A 17,196-nucleotide genomic window follows, 5' to 3' on the forward strand; every position below is an offset into this window, starting at 1 on the left:
AAATAAAAGGACAGAAACTAGATTTTATATCCTTCTGAGAGGCATAACTTATCCTTTAACATTCTGCTATCAGCATCAGCAATAATAAAATTATTTTGTTACTTTACTTCATAAATCACTAGCGAACATAGCTGTAATTTATCTATATTGATTTAACTGCGGTCTACGTCAATAGAGACTTTGCCATTACTTGTTTTATAGCTTTCCATAGATGCGTAGGTACAAGCTGGTGGCTTTTAATAAATGGTTTCATATCACAAAAAGCACCATCATAACTGGCATTAATTTATAGTTTTCTGATCAATTTCTGCAGAGAAACTAGTGTTTAAGTCACTATTGTGACCCGTGATCGTTTTAGTACCCTCACATAGTGGGGAAGGCTCTTACAGTTTCTGTTCTTTCTTGGTCTCTGGCCTTGTTTCAAAAGAGCAAATTATTTGGATATTTGAGTTGGAGCATTGTAAAAAAGAATTTGTATCAATATAGATATCCTACTTTATAGCACATATATGTCTGATTTGTGATACTTCAGTGACATAAGTAGTACAACAAATGGAATCCACTCTGTCATTCCAGGAAGAGCTGCGCCCCCAGTTTGAAGCTAAATATTCCCAAGTGGAAAGAGTAAATCCCATCACAGGAAAACCTGAACCTTTTCAGCCTTTCCCTGATAAGCTCAGTCGACTGATGGTATCTGTCTCAGGAATATTCTTCATGGTAATGTTTAATAATATTGAAATTATTGTAGCCTTTAATCTTATTCTGATGTAAATAGTAATGCAAGTCATGAGTGCATTTGTTAAGATTGGTGGATTTACATAATATAGGCAAAATTGATTGTCTCAGTCTTACTGCTTGTTTATGTTGCTCTTTTAAAAGATGTACTATAGATACATAGTAAAAGTACAGTAAAGAAATGTTATAATTCATCAGCCTAGCATTTTTATTCTTTCAAAGACCACTCACCAAAACAAATGGCAATCTTTAAAACACTTGCTAATTTATTAATTCAGCAGAAATTATTTCAGATATGGTTCATTTTGTTCTAATATCTCTATTCTTAAATACTTATCTGTAGATTTCACTGGTCCTCACTGCAGTGTTTGCAGTTGTGGTGTATCGTCTGGTAGCCATGGAACAGTTTGCTTCTTTCAAATGGTATTTCATCAAGAAGTATTGGCAGTTTGCAACATCTGGCACTGGAGTCTGTATCAATTTTATGATCATCATGTCACTCAATGTTGTAAGTCTTTTGTTCTTTTAAAGGAGGGATTAATTTAAAAGAGTAACTTTTACAAGGTTACTGAGTTTACTGTATATAAGATATATACATGTTCTTGCTTATTGATATTGCAGTGCCTGCAGCTAGTATTTCAGGGGTTTTTCCTCTTCTAATACTGTTTGTCAATGTTTTTTTCTAATGCCTACTTCATTTGTCACTACATATCTTTGCTTATGTCATCAAGTCACAGTGGTACAGACTACTGCTTTCTACATTTGCATTTTTGGTTTTTACATTACCTTTTACAGTACATCTCTAAATGGAACTACATTATTTTCTTCGCTAAGAATTTTCTTTCTGTTTTTTTAAGTTGGTATCTTTGAATTATTCCCTTTCTTATTTAAAATGCAATCGTGATATCAGCGTTGCACAGTCCTAGAATCACTGTGATACACGATTTCAATTTAAGCTTTTCCTGTCATGTAACAGCATGGGTTTAATAATTTCCTGTGGTAGCACAATACATATTGATATAAACTCTATTCCTTCAACTGCAATATAATTTTTCATTTTTCTATTCCCGTACAAGCACAAACAGGTAAAAAGGAATAACAGCACAGCAAACAATAGCTTTTAATTCCATTAAGGAGATTGTGCACTTGCTATAATAAGAAAGCATTCTTCAAAACAAACTGTCATGTATTTATTTCTGTTACTATATATGATAATTCTAAGTTATAAAAAGTACTTTCAAGTGAACAAGCACATCAAAGCTTTTGAAAATAACTTGCTGTTAATAGTAAATACTCGAGGAAATATTTGTCACAATTGGTAACTACATTGGACTCAGTGTCATTTAAAATAAAGGCTGGAGATAGTCAATATATAGACAAATAAGGAAGTTTTCTGTAGGAGGCCGATATCCTCACCAGTATGCACATTCATGCAAAGGAAAATTGTATTGTGTAGCGGCTTTTATCTACTTTTAGATCACACAAGTTTGTTCCTGAAGTTAGAGGATAAGCATCTAACTGTTCATTAAGAGAACTGTTGATGTCTGAACACTTCTCCTGATCTATCAGCTCTTGATTTATCTTTGTTGTCTATTTAATGTATATACTTACATACATACATTTACATGGATAGAGAGAATGGGACTAAAGTAGTTCAATGAAGTCTTTATGGGAAACTATACATCCACATGTAGCTATGACATCGCCCTCCCTTCTCTGTCCAGATACCTTGATGCTGTAGGGCAACAGAACACCTATACTTTTGATGCTTGTTTTCATTCTGGATTTGACATCACAACAGACAGGATGTACTACACTTACACCATCTATTATTTCTGTTTTAGGTATATGAAAAGGTTGCCTATCTCCTGACAGACTTAGGTATGTAGATCTTCACTGATGGTATGGTTCTTTCTAGCTGTGGCATACACCTTTATATTTCCATAAAATAGGGTATTGAAAACTTCATATATGCATAGCACAATTCTGGCATTTCCCTAAGCAAGTAAGAAATATCAGAGAAAGAAATTATATGATTATTTCACTAAGGAAATAATAGAAAAGACAGGAATTTTTTATGTTTTATAGTATAAATTGAAAAAACTGGTATCTTATAATGGAACAAAATTGAAACATAGTCTTTCTTAGAATGCTAACACAGATTTTTTTTTTTCCATTTTCCCAAATGCTTTGTTGTTTTCCTTACAATTTTTTAATATGAACTTTAATATGCAAAAAATTGCTTCATATAAAATTACATTGTCCCACACAAAAATGTTCAGTCATAAATTTTAAAGTAGCTCTGATTCTGTCACATTAAAAATTTATACTGAAGCCTCTAGTTGTGATTCAGTCATAGAGGTAAAACTTTCTAGCTTATAGAAAACAAGAAAGCAAAGACAGCATTTAAGATCTCCTACTATGTGAATATGTTACCTTTTAGTATTTCTTCTCACATGCTTTCTTTTAGACCATGTCAAAATGTGCAGTTGATCTTGTCATAGTTTAAAGGCAAGGTCGCTGCTTAGATTTAACAGCTCCCTCTTCTGGTCAAAGTATTGAAGAGCATGCATTAAACAAGATGCTCAAAACAGCATTTCAGATAACAGGCAGTTGAACAGCTTAGAAAGATTCAGAATGTGTAGTCAACTTGTTCAAATTATTAAAATAGTTTAAAATATATTTTCAGATCACGCTGATTTGTATTCATATTTAACTTTTAAAATGTATTATATTGTTACAGACCAGGAAATGGGAAAGAAAATAATTATTTCATTTAAGTATACAAGCTGATTTTCCCCAAAATATATGAAATAATTTAAAAGAACCCCAAAGACACAGACTTCTTGGATTAAGCATGATGGAGCATCAAGTGTTTGAGCTAGATAGCTCACTCCATTTTCTAACGTGTTTTACGTCAAAGAGAAGGAGGGCATCTTAACATCCGGGAACAAGTGTCCATATGTAAAGTCCTATACATTTGTATCCTAATTTAGTCATGATTAGACCAAAGTGATTAAGTAGTACAAATTTCAACTGAAAAATCCAGGCAATTTAGACTTCCAACTCATGTATGTGCTTTAAAACTTTTATCAATGTACTATATTCCACGTTTGATATATCCATAAAAGAAATTTGAATTTTTTACAAAAAAAAAAATTAATTTTAATTGTTATCACCAAATTATAATTCAAACATAAATAATATTCTACAAATCGTAAGAAAAAACATCCAAGGCAATGCAGACCCACACAGAATACTTGTAGCCCTACTACACATCTATATTTCTTTCAAGAAAAAAAAACAAACTAAGAAGGACCTCCATCCTTTCCTTGTTGAATTATAAGCTGTTTAACAGTTCATAAGCATTATCATAGGGAATTCTTGAGGATGAAGTATTTAGAAGGCGAGATGCTTGGATGAGAAACCAACTGGCTGTTGGTTGTCTCTTTTCCCTCTGCTTTCCTTGGCAACCCATGTCTATACCTTTGCTGATGGCAAGTGCTTTTGCTTTCTGTTTGGGATTTTTTTTTGTTGTGTGGGTGTGTTTTTTTTTTTTAAACAAGGTACCTGTAGCCTTAAAGATTCACACTGAATTCAGAACTTTTTCATGGAAATGGAACAGATGTCTTCCCGCAGAGTTGTGACTTCTTCTGTACTGAGGGGCACGTATCTTCTGTTTCCACATAGAACCAACATAGGCTGAGCTGGGGCAATGGTTTTGTGACCTGCACACTGAACACTTTGAGAAAAAAAAAAAAATAAATCAATTGCAACCTGATGGGACACCATGACATGAAACCATGGCTTGTTTTGTTAATGTTGATTGATTTATAAGCAAATTTAGGAATAGCTCAATCTTATTTTTGTTTATATAATGTATATTGTGTCTTTCTGCAGAGCACCCTAGAACAGAATCTGAATGGGAAAACAGCTTTGCCTTGAAAATGTTCCTCTTCCAGTTTGTCAACTTGAACAGCTCCATCTTTTACATTGCCTTTTTTCTTGGCAGGTAAGTTACCTTTACTAACTGCACTTAAAAGAAAACTTGCATAGAACTCATAATTCTTGCTAATTTTATAGGTTTGAAGAAAATACAGTGACAGTTTGAATGGTAAGATTTATATGCAAGTCAGTTTCTGAAGACAATTAATAAAACTAAATTAATATTTTTAACAGCATGTGAGGGTTGGACCCTTGAAGTCTTTACTCATGAAACTAGACAGTAAAAAGTCTACTCTTTAAGCGATTCTATGTATGTGACCTTCCTACTAAATGAGAATTCAGAGCCTTTGAATATACAGCTACTTCCTAAATATGAGTCTCCATTTAGCCCTGCGCTAATAGGCTTTATTCATTTTTTCTTGTTTATTGCCCTTTGATTACATTTCCCAGGATCTATTTCTATAAATAGTAAATATTGCCTGGCAGGTCTTATGCAAGAGTAGGAGGCAGAAATTTTGGCTTCAATTTTTGTGTGTATCTTTAGCCCAGAGCATGAGATACTGGACATGTCTAACCTTGCTTCATCTTCACTTCAATTTCGTTATGATCAGACTTCTCATTCCTGCAGAACCTATAGAGTATTTCAGAGTACCTTCTATAAAGTTTTATAATATAATTTCAGTTCAAGATCGTTTGGGAAAAAAAAACAATCTCTAGTAGGCACTGTTGGTAACATTTGCTTGTTACATCCAGTGGTGCATTTGCCATATAGTCTCTAAACTTTGTTGTATCTTGCTATCTCCTGTGTCTAGTAGGACCAGGCATGGGGTTTTTTCCTCTCTCATTTATAACTTTCTCTGAGGTCATTAAGAATTTTGATTCAGTTCATTATGCAAGAATCTGTTAGATCTGTAAAAAACATTTAGTTATGATGGGTTTGGAAGTGATTTTATGCTTGTGTGTCTGAGGGTCCAATCCAATGCACACTTCACATGGACAAGCAGATCCTTGAGCTGCAGTAAATTCTTATGTATTGCAATGGCTTATTTTAGAATTAGATTAGAGAGTCTGAATATCTAACATCTAAAACCTCTGAAGCTATGATTTTTGTTCTGGACATAATAAAATCTTAGGATCACTTGCAAAATTATGGTCCTTTTTTGCATTCTGAAACTTCCATATCCTACAGATACCAGATTTAAACCTGTGTGATTTAATCTGTTTATATTTCATGAGTTTGCTCAGTGGATGTTGTGAAATAACTACTGATACAGAGTGTTCTTGGAATGTCCACTGAGAAATAGAAATCTTATTTTCCAGATTTGCAGGCCGCCCAGGAAAGTACAACAAGCTCTTTAACAGATGGAGACTAGAAGAGGTAAGCAATCCTATTTTGTGTTCCTGTGAAATTTCCATGAGTAAAACGGAAATGGCTGAAGGACCAGAATTATGTCCAGTTTGAAAGATTTATTATTCCATCTAAGTGCAGTGAAGAGTAGAGTCTTATTTATAGCAAAGGATGGGAAATAGGAGATGTGTTTTTCCTTCTGCGTTCTCCACTGTGCTGAGCCACTCTGCGCAAGACACGTAATTATTTCTGCCTCTCTCTTTGGGAAAAGCAAACAGTGATAGTCCCTTACCTTACAGACACTACGAAGTCCTACATGATTGGAATCTCATGGGTATGTGGAATTTTTGGAGGGAGGACATAAATGCAATGCCATCAGCTTTTTTATCAGCTTCTTAAGTTTCTGCCAGCACAGGAGAGACATGGACATATTGGAGCAGGTCCAGAGGAGAGCCACAAAAATTATCAGAGGGGTGAAACACCTCTCCTACGCAGACAGGGTGAGAGAGATGGGGTTGAAAGACACCAGGGGGACCTTTTAGCAGCCTTTCAATACTTAAAAAGGGCTTATAAGACCGAAGCAGACAAACTTTTTAGCAGAAACTGTTGCAGTAGGACAAGAGTTAATGGGTTTAAACTATAAGAGGGCAGATTTAGACTAAATATAAGGAAGAAATTTTTTACGATGAGGGTGGTGAAACACTGGAACAGGTTGCCCAGAGAGGTGGTAGATGCCCCACCCCTGGAAACATTCAAGGTCAGGTTGGACAGGGCTCTGAGCAACCTGATCTAGTTGAAGATGTCCCTGCACATCTCATGGGGTTTAGACTAGATGATCTTTGGAGCTTCCTTCCAACCCAAACTATTCTATGATTATATGATTTAAAAGAAGAAAAATAGTATTTCCAAAATTTGGCTTGAAAATGTGTTAGAATTCCACCTCTCTGGATATCACTAGCATGCTGAAGTATGTCTGAAAAACAGGTTTCTTCTAGTAGTAGCCACAGAGTAAAATACCGTAATTCTGTAGTCCATGGTGTAAAAAAAAAGTTTCTGTAATTACTAAACATTTTAATATGGTGATTTATATAGTTAAGATACCGGTACCAAAGATTCAGATACTAAGTCTGTATTTGGACTTAGGACATTACAAATGAAATACCGCTCCATTCTTTTCAAATGAATGTGTATGTATTGGTCTAAGTGAAATGGACTATATCATTTATCATGCATCTAGCACATATACCCTTAGCTTAGGTAATACGATCTAGTTCTCCAAGAAATAATATGTCTAAAGGTTGTTCAACTAAAGTCTGTGCTAATATTTCTGTTATTAATATTTCTTTTAATATTTCTGTAGCTGGAGGTTAGTGTTTTTCACCAAACATGTTTGAATATTTTTCATTTACCCTCTGAACAAATAAAAATGAAATGAATTCTCTGATTTTAGCTATTATCTTTTTCCATTTCATTTCAGTGTCATCCTAGTGGCTGCTTGATAGATCTGTGCTTGCAAATGGGAGTTATTATGGTTTTAAAACAAATGTGGAACAACTTCATGGAACTAGGCTATCCGTAAGTTCAGATGTTAAAATTTGTTTTACAAATAGTGATTACATATTAGTGTGATTCATGATAGGGAAAAATATTTTTATGTTCAGAGAATGTTTTCACTTTTTGCATCTCACATACTGTAACTGTATTCCCAAGGGAAGCATTAAATGCTGCTCTAAGATAAAGCTTCTCGGCATATGTTAACCATCTAAATTGTTTGTTTTGATTTCATTTTCTGTAATACAAACAGAGCTGTTCAGCTACTGAAGAGAGTAATGGGCTAAGAGTCTTACAGTTCTCTTGGAACTGGAAGAATATGTTTTCAGTAAAAGGTTGCTTATCAAATATTAATTTAATCAAAGTCTCAACCTTGAAAATACATCAGAAAGGGTTATGCTCACAATGTGCAATCATTCTGCAAATGAGGGGCAGTGTACTGTATTGTTGCAAGATGTGGATTTCTGAAAAGAAGAAACCTACTTGAAGTATCAGGCTTCTTGTCTTCTCAGCCCAGCAGCACCTTAACTGTGTCTAGAATTTCTTTTAGAGCATGCTTACATTCCTTTATGGAAAGCAGTGTTTTGTTTTGACAAAAACATTGTTTGCAACTGAGACATCAGCTGCTCTTTCAGTAACAAGAGAGATCAAGAGCTAAACACTAAATTAGCTTGAGAAAAAATAGTAGCCTGTTAATAAAAATGCTTGTAAGAAAATTATTTCCCATCTTCAGTTTCTTTTCAGTAATATCTAGAAACAAACAGTAGTCTTTAACTGTCACCTGTGTCAACACTGGATATTTTTCATTTGTATAACACTTTAATTTGTGAGACTATTAGGTACTTAATATACCTGTTTGTGAAAAAACTTCTGCACGGCTTTATAAAAAATAGTCTTAAATATTTGCAGCTTCAGCAACACCTTTTTAGACACTTTTTCCTGCTTCAAGAAAAAATATTCTGTAGAGCATCTAGATCTTTAGGTTCGTTCAAAAATAGTAGACGTATTCTACTATTCAATATATTACAGTATCATAGAGTTCTTACTGAGCTCCACTTACTTGGTTTGTTTTTTACAGGATTAAAAATAAAGCACTATTTACTTTTTCAATGCTCTCACTATGTGTGATTTTTTTTTTCCACTGTTCTTTTTTTATTTACACATGCAAGTAAATCCTACAAAAAAAGTCTATGCAAGCAAATTCCATATTCTGAAAAGCTTATTTGTACAATGCTTAACATGCTAACTAATTAAAATCATAATGCAGAATTTTGAGAACTTTTGGAAGTTCTTTGAATTGTATCTTACATGATATTGTAAATATTTCCAGAAAATACCTAAGTAAGCATTCAAGTGCTATTCAAAATAGGCCCACTTACTTCAAAACAATATCTGCAAATATTGTAAATTACTGAGCAAGTACAGTCAATAATGCTCTGTTTGTCTAATAAAGTTTATTACAGAATTGGTGGTCACGACGCAAAATGAAGAGAGGAGGGCAATTAATGGAGCATAAGATCTCTCTACCTCAGTGGGAAAAAGATTGGAATCTGCAACCTATGAATCTCCATGGTTTAATGGATGAATATTTAGAGATGGGTGAGCAAATTTAGGGAGGCGTCAGTTTTCTTAAGAAACTGGAACTATGTTGCACATTAAAAGGTCTTTTTCATTTCCAATTTCTAACCATAGAAATACGTGTCTAGTTTTACAGTTTGGCTTTACCACCATCTTCGTTGCTGCCTTCCCACTGGCACCTCTCCTGGCATTGCTTAACAATATCATAGAAATAAGGTTAGATGCATACAAGTTTGTCACTCAGTGGCGAAGACCTATGCCTGCAAGAGCGACAGATATAGGTGAGAAAACCTAATGACTGTCACTGTCAGGTACCATCTCTTTGTGTTTCCTTCTTTAATGCAGCTTAACCCTTGATGTTTCAAGAGTGAAATTGATAATGTAACCTACAGATCTCAATGACAGCTCTCGTGTTAAGCAACAAAAGGATACTCAGTTGCTTAGCTAAGATGACTCCTCAGATTCACTTTCCATATCCAATAAGGGATCATAATAGTTGGAATTTTGAAAACAGGCTAAGTAGTATTTTAGGCTTCTGATTTGTGGAACTTTAGGTCTAAAATGCTACCCAAAATCAATTGAATTTCAAAATTAAATATAAGGAATAAATTCACTTTTCATTTAAAATAGAATTAAATAAAAATAAGAAGTCTCTTTCCAAAATCTTCTATTTGGCCTTTATAACCAACGATTGTGGTTATACCTTTGTTGCTTAGCTGTTTCTTGTCAGCAAGGTGTGCCCTGCTGTAAGACTTCATTCAGGTGGAGCCAGTAGTGGCAGGAATGTGGGGGCATGGCTTTTCTGACTAGCTTTTCTGACTGAATTATTCTTTCTCAATAAGAAAGGAAAACTGGGTGACTCATTGTGACTTTAATATCACTAGTATGACTTGATATGACTTAATATGACTGTAAAAAACTGATGACTTCATTGTCATTTCTCTTGTTTCTAGGCATCTGGTATGGGATTCTGGAAGGAATTGGAGTTCTGGCTGTCATCACCAATGCCTTTGTTATTGCCATTACTTCCGATTACATTCCACGTTTTGTCTATGCATACAAATATGGTCCCTGTACAGATCAAGGCTACAGACAAGAAAAGTATTTAAGATATTCTTTATATATACATGTATATTTCAGTGGAAGATCACTTTTGCTGCTGTCTGTCTGTGTTAACGTACTTAACATATATCAGTAACATTTTACCTGTTACATCTGTGCAAACCTTCACGGATGTTAGGTGCAAGTAACTCAGCCATTCCAGAGAGTTTGCAAACTAACTCCACAGTTATAAAGCAGAAATTCATGTCTTCCCTTCTGAATGCAAACAATAAAGTTCAATATACATCATAGCAGTTGTCAGGCTTTCTGGAGATAAGCTTTTCTTCTTTTCTGCAGTAGTTCTGGACTGTCTTCTCCCACTGCATTCCCACCCCTGTATATATGCTCCCCAACCCTCTTTTATCCTAAGCCTTGTTCACCCCTAAACTTCCCTGCCTGTTTCTCTTCAAAAATGCTTGCAGCCAAGCTCCAGCAAGATTGGCCTTGACTTGACACTATTTAGCCTACCTCCATACATAGTATATCTTAGCTTCAAGGAAAGCTATCTTGCCTATCTTTGCACCACCAGACCAATTTCCTGTACTTCTCTCCAGACACTTACCAGTGTCTCTGAACTGTGGGTCCACGGTGCTCTGTTTGTATTTCCCACTGTCTATCATGACCTTTTACATGATCTAAACAGATCGGAGTACTCATAGGCATCCTCTCTTTCATTTGGAGACCAGTGCCCTACAGGTGTTTTTGGGGGGTGGTTTTGGAGGTTTGGGTTTTTTTCTTTTTGATATGGGAATCAGAGTTACCTCAAGAAAAGGAAGCATGACTTTACTAATACTGTAGCACATGACTTAACTTCTTTATTGCACAGGAGGAAGGTTAAACGTGAAAGCATCAAGGCTTGTCCAGCAAGCCAGTATCGCTGCATTCACAGACTGTGCCACAGCTCAAACCACAGGGTTCTGTCCTTCCTTCCCTCATTGCTCCATCTCTAATGATTTAAAATAGAGATTTACTCTTCCTGTACTGTCATAGGGAGCGAGAATTTAAAGGCAAAAAGAATGAGGCAGGATAGGATGAAAAAAGGCAACAGCAGAAAACATTAGTGCTGAATGTGCACTACTCATTTAATAGTGAACTATGTATTTCTATTTCTTCTTTTGCTAGTAGTGATTTGAGGTGTCACAGCAAACCTGAAGGTTCAGGAGTTATAATAGGATTCCTGATACATATCTTTTTAAATGTTCTTTGCCTTTCAGAAGGCCCTTTGTTAAATTACAGGACAGATTTCCAAGAAGATGGTCTTACATGTCCGTGGTTTTCCAGGAACAGACAAAAATTTCACTCCTACAGTCATAATTCAATGTATTTATGTGATTTCTGTCATTAATACTAGTAAATTGTTACCTTTAAGATGGCCATTTGGTATATACGCGTTGTTCATTTTACTGTTGGTGAAAATTCTTCCTTTGATTCAATTCATAAAACCTGTAATTTTGGGGTATATGCTGCATGATTGGTGGCAGATTCTGCAAGAATATTAAATTGTTATCCTCTCTGCATCTGTAGCCGTCTTTCTAAGTTCAGTAATTTTAGGAGATAGTGAAGAACACTGTAGCCACAATTTTTGGTAGATAAGAAGCAAAATCATTAAAAGTGCTGAAAATAGATTTTAATAGATCTCTGAAACAGATGTTATTTGTTTCTTTCCAATAAAACTTTGCTTTTCTGCTTAAAATTTTAGAATTGCTTCTGTCCTGATAATCAAATAAAATAATATGCTCGCAATATGTGATAGCAGAATGTGTTTACATACAGGATCTATGCTGTATAACCACTTTATGAGGAAAGTCCTGACCCTCTGTCTTTTCCTTTCAGATGCTTAAAAGGATATGTCAACAGCAGTTTATCAGTATTTGATTTGAGTGAACTTGGGATGGGATACTCAGGATACTGCCGGTATGTTTTGATGTTCTCCCTCCTTGTAATACAGACATAGACATTAATACAGACATTAAACTGAAAGTCAGTGCTTAAATTACTGGCAGAATAGCGGAGGTTTTGCCTGTAAAAGCACTGGAGTTCAAGTTTGTTCAACATAGAAGTCTCAGGTGCAAATGGTGTGTGGTAGGACACAATACTAACACACTGGAAACCTGTGTCCTGAGTTTTTCCAGGACTCTTGCAAGCTGTATCTTTTGTGCTTCTATGAATTATTTCATTTCAAAGTTTGCCCAGCTACCAAGAAAGGTAAAAGTTCTCATTCCAATTTTTTTAGGCATTTTGAGGTCTATTAATTAAAATACACAATGAAAATTTTTGTTGTGACTCTAACCCGGGTCAAGATCCCAAACAGTTATGCAAGATGAATACAAGAAATTCAGCATAAAAGTTAAATATGACATTGCAAAAATTCTTTCCAGTTTCAGATTTAGTTTTACAATGAGACTTAGCTTGAACTGACTGTGAAGTTACAGAATCTTGTTACGTTTATGTAGACTTTGTCTGGAGAATCTCAAATGCTTATAAGCAAAGACAAGAACCGATTTAGAATCAACACACTTGAACTTCATACTCCAAGGTGTCAACTTTGTAACAACAAAAGAAATTGCTCTGGATTTTTGGAAGCAAAAAGTGCTGTCTTATAAGCAACCCTATTTAATTGCCTGTATTGTGGACTATTCTTCCCCTTTTCTGTTTAATTTCTCTTGAAGTATGCTTTCACTTCAGTTTCTCTCCTTTTAGTCAGATCTGGGATAAATCAGAGAGCTCTTCAGTGTGTTCAGGTTTTTGAGCACAGGCTGACTTACTGAGTTTTTCTTTGCTTTACAGGTACAGAGATTACAGAGCCCCACCATGGAGTTCAACTCCATATGAATTCACTTTGCAGTTCTGGCATGTCCTGGCAGCGCGACTGGCCTTCATCATAGTATTTGAGGTTAGTCAGGGAAAGGAACAATTCCTTTCTACCTCTTTAAAGTCCGAGTTGATTTTTTTATAGTAGTCCCATAAATAAATTGTCAGTGTCACCAACTGCTTGTTCATTACAGTCAAGAGAGAGGAGGAAAAAAAAAAACACCCTCCCCAAACTGTTGTCAGTCAGCTGCTTCAAACTGAATTGACAGAGCATGCACAGATTCTAGGGTCCCTCCAAAATTGTATTTCCTTAACAGTCATCTTATACGTTATGTTGGTTCCCAACCAAATCTTGCATGTTTTGTTGAAAAAGAAGAAATGCAACATATGTGTACATTAAGCCCAGCTATTACAAGTTAAAATCTGTGGCAGGAAAATGCTACATGATTCTAGGCTAATATAAAAGTAGAAATGTGTGTACTAACTTTGAAGAACATTTTACATACTATCCAGAAATCTGATTACTTTGATTACAAGCTCTTAACAAAGACTGCTTGTAGGTGGTGGTTGCTATTGTTATTCAAACTAGTGTATCCTGCAGTCACATCTTCATTTAGGTCACTGGCTATACCCTTAGTTTTACTTTTCAGAAGACTTTAGCATTTTCACGTTTCTGACTCATTTAGTCCCATATGTGTGTGTGTGTATATATTAAAAAAAACAAAAGAAGTTGCTTTTCAGTCATGAATTGAAGCCCAATTTTGCCACAGACTGTTAGGCCCTAAAATGTGGTCCTAGAAATGAATATTTATGTGTCTTAGAAGCAATTATTTTTGTTCTTCTTTTCAGCACCTTGTTTTTGGAATAAAGTCTTTCATTGCATACCTGATTCCAGACATGCCCAAAGACTTGTGTGACAGAATGAGGAGAGAGAAATACCTGGTCCAGGAAATGATGTATGAGGCTGAACTGGAGCATTTGCAGAGAGAAAGGAAAAAGAATGGGAAACAGTATCACCATGAATGGCCTTAGTCACTACCATGCTGCAACAAAAACACTGTTTGGAAATTGAAGAGTGCAGTTACAAAATGAAGTTGGAATCTGGCATCAGTGTGTGAGATTTGTGATGTATATATGTTCTTGCTGGGCAGTACACTTGCAGGCTTTGGTGGGAACTGGAAAATAGATGCTTCCGATGAAGAAAATGAAAAGCCTTACCTGTAGCTGGTCTGTGGTGAGCACCAAGGAGAACTGTCACTCAGGAATGTGCAGACAGATTAAAAATTTGGACACTCTGGTTTAAAAAAGGGCAATGAATTTTCATGCTGTTCATGAAGATACTAACAGCATAATGAAAATAAAAAATTACCTGTGAACTTATACAGTAAGGGCATGACTAAAACCAATTTACATGATATCCACTACTTCTACAGCTTCTGATTGCTCAGCTCCATCTGTAATGCCTCTGAAGAAAAGAGCAATTGTTGCCCTCGTGGCCACAACTTGATATAAATGGTCTTTCAGGCTTACTGTTTTGTCAGGTTTGTCCTAGTCTCTTGTTGAGATTGTGGATGTAGTCCTACCCTAAAAAGGGGGTATATGGCTGCTTAATATATACTATGCAGTTTGAGATTTGCACATCAGTGTCATTAATTTATCCTTCTAGTTGAAAACCAAAAATTCTAAATTCAAAGAGAAAACAGCAGCACTAAGAGAACGCATCGCATTGCCCACATTGCAGCTATATTTGAAAATGACATGGCTGTTGAGTTGTCTTTCCACTTTTCTGTGCAGAAAGGCCACCTCCACATGCTTCCAGAATGAAAGAACTGTCATTTTCATGCTCTGATGTAGCATGCAGATGTCTAACTGTGTTACTGTTCCTTTTGACCTATCTGGGCAATGATTCCATGACTTCACAGAATGCTAACTTGAAATATTCTCATACAGTGCAAATGACTTCGTCCTCAATATACAATTAACTCTTTATAGTATGCAAGCTTATGCAGATATGTATCAAACATACAGTATAACGTTGTGACTTGCTTGTTCAGGGAAAAAAAAACAGAGCACTTTATAACAATGCTCTCCTTATTGTAATAGTAAATGTTCCAGTAATGTGCACTTCTTTTATTGGCCTAAATAAGTCAAAGCATGGGAGTTAGCTACAGGCAGATATGTATACAGATTGTATATAAATGCACACACACACAGTGGTAACTTTTAGATTTTTTTATTATTATTTCTATGCCTTCTTACAGTTTGGGGGGCTTTTTGGATAAAATCACTATAAAAAGTAGATGTTTGTGTAAAGAACTACATTTCAGTTTTTATGTGCATACAGAATACAGCAGTGTTGCTTATGGTTGTACTCATATTTTGTTGATGAAATTGTCTGTTACTAACATTTCATAATATGGGAACAGATAAGCACTGAACTGTGCAGGGTTCACTTGCAGAGAAGGGAGTGGAGAAACGGTTACAATCATTCTGTTTCTGTTGTACAATTTTAAATAATAATTCTCTATACTGGATGAGAAAAATTTAAAAAATGAAGAGTCAACAAAGCACAGTAACTATAAAGGCTGCAAATTTTAACATTATTTTTAGGGATAAAGCTGCAGTAAAATCATTGCTGACAGATACTAAAAGACCTGAATTTTTACTGCTTACAATACCTTATTGAACCAAAAAGTGTGATTCCAATATTCACTTGCATGGATTAGCACAATTGTTTTATTTTATTACGCCGTATGAAATTAAGAGTCAAGAGCCCGTCAGACTGGATGAGTAGGATCTGTTGTATCCAGAGGGCCTACTATCAGACCTTAAGTTCTTTAGTTATTTCACCATATTAATGAGATTTCTTGGTTAATTCCAGCTCTCTGTGACCAGACAAGGCAACTATAGGAGTATCTGCAGTATTGCACAAAGGAGGAAAGAAATTGGAAGGTATGGTCTAATTAGATATATTACCCATTAGTTCTGAGATAAAGGGCTGGTAGAACTCAGCTTCCCATATTTTGGAAAGGCTGTTTTGTTCTTTCATATTCTGGGTTGTGCACTAAGTTCCTCAGGAGTCCTTATCAGACATAATTCATGCACTCTCCTCAGTGCTTATAGAATCGCACCATTTGATTTAATTTATTGTCTCTTTATTTTGTTCTGTGGCTTATCAAGCACCGTTTGACAGCATTAACCATGTGTCACAGCTTCTGTTTCTGTGCCATGTAGTGATAGTACTTCAGTTCTTCAGAAGGTCACAGATGAGCTCTCTTTTTAATGTTTTCTCTAAAACCAAAATGCCTTGGCTGGCCTAAGGTATAAAGATACAGGATAAAATTAGGGAAAAACCAGAATTATTGATTGATTTTATACTTTCCTGTTTCTGCTGTGGATATTAGCACGTGTCAATAAATACTTAGGCAAATTCCAATTGGACTTAAAAACACATAGGAAAGGAAACCTTTTTGTATTTGACGTATAAATATATATATTATTAATGATTTTCAACACTGGTGTATATGAGTATATCAAAGGCAAGTATGTAGATCTGACGTTGTGCATTTTATGCACTGGAAAAGCACAAGAAGTTTTGGAGGAACACTGTGTGTGTTCCTTTATTTCTGGAGGACATCAATGATGTCTAAAGGTTTTGCAACTATCTAACCATTTGCTTAGGCTGAGAAAACTTTTTGCTAGACTTTGTTTAGTATGCTGTTTGCATTGACTGCACGTTATTTTACTGAAGTACAAGGCACACGGTGTCCTCAGGAATAATGTATTTTATGAATGGTAAATGATCTTTTCATATTATAAATATTGTCTTTCCAAACGAATGACCAGTATGAATAGACTGTGCATGCAAGCTGCATTTGTGAAATCTGACAATGCTTTAGAACTTCAATTTGTGCAAAAATGCTTTAGATCATTGCAGATCTAATCTATGACAACTTTGCTCTATGCATGCGCCCTTAGAGAGACTGCATGAGCAACTAGATATTTTTAAATACAAAAGATTAGTCCAAAATGTCTTAATTATTCCTAACCAAAATCTGTGTCTTGATTCAGACAAAAGAAATTTCCATTTCAAAACCAGCAAGAAGTCCACATATGTTATACACATC

At 35.3% G+C, this 17,196-nt stretch overlaps 1 protein-coding gene across 1 annotated transcript; it reads left to right on the forward strand.

The window, feature by feature from the left end:
* Positions 1-576: 576 nt before the first annotated feature.
* LOC104169596 (anoctamin-3-like) lies at positions 577-14,101 on the forward strand (the record flags this gene model as incomplete). The annotated part of the gene is made up of 12 exons (XM_009710550.1): positions 577-717; positions 1,079-1,243; positions 2,580-2,616; positions 4,636-4,747; positions 6,001-6,058; positions 7,506-7,603; positions 9,033-9,178; positions 9,286-9,438; positions 10,111-10,258; positions 12,092-12,172; positions 13,046-13,151; positions 13,919-14,101. Coding segments are annotated over 12 exons (1,428 nt in total), but the record flags the coding sequence as incomplete, so codon positions are not given.
* Between the last annotated feature and the right edge of the window lie 3,095 nt (positions 14,102-17,196).

This window comes from Cariama cristata, unplaced genomic scaffold (assembly GCF_000690535.1).
Source record: "Cariama cristata isolate BGI_N322 unplaced genomic scaffold, ASM69053v1 scaffold38991, whole genome shotgun sequence".
Taxonomy (NCBI): Eukaryota; Metazoa; Chordata; class Aves; order Cariamiformes; family Cariamidae; genus Cariama; species Cariama cristata.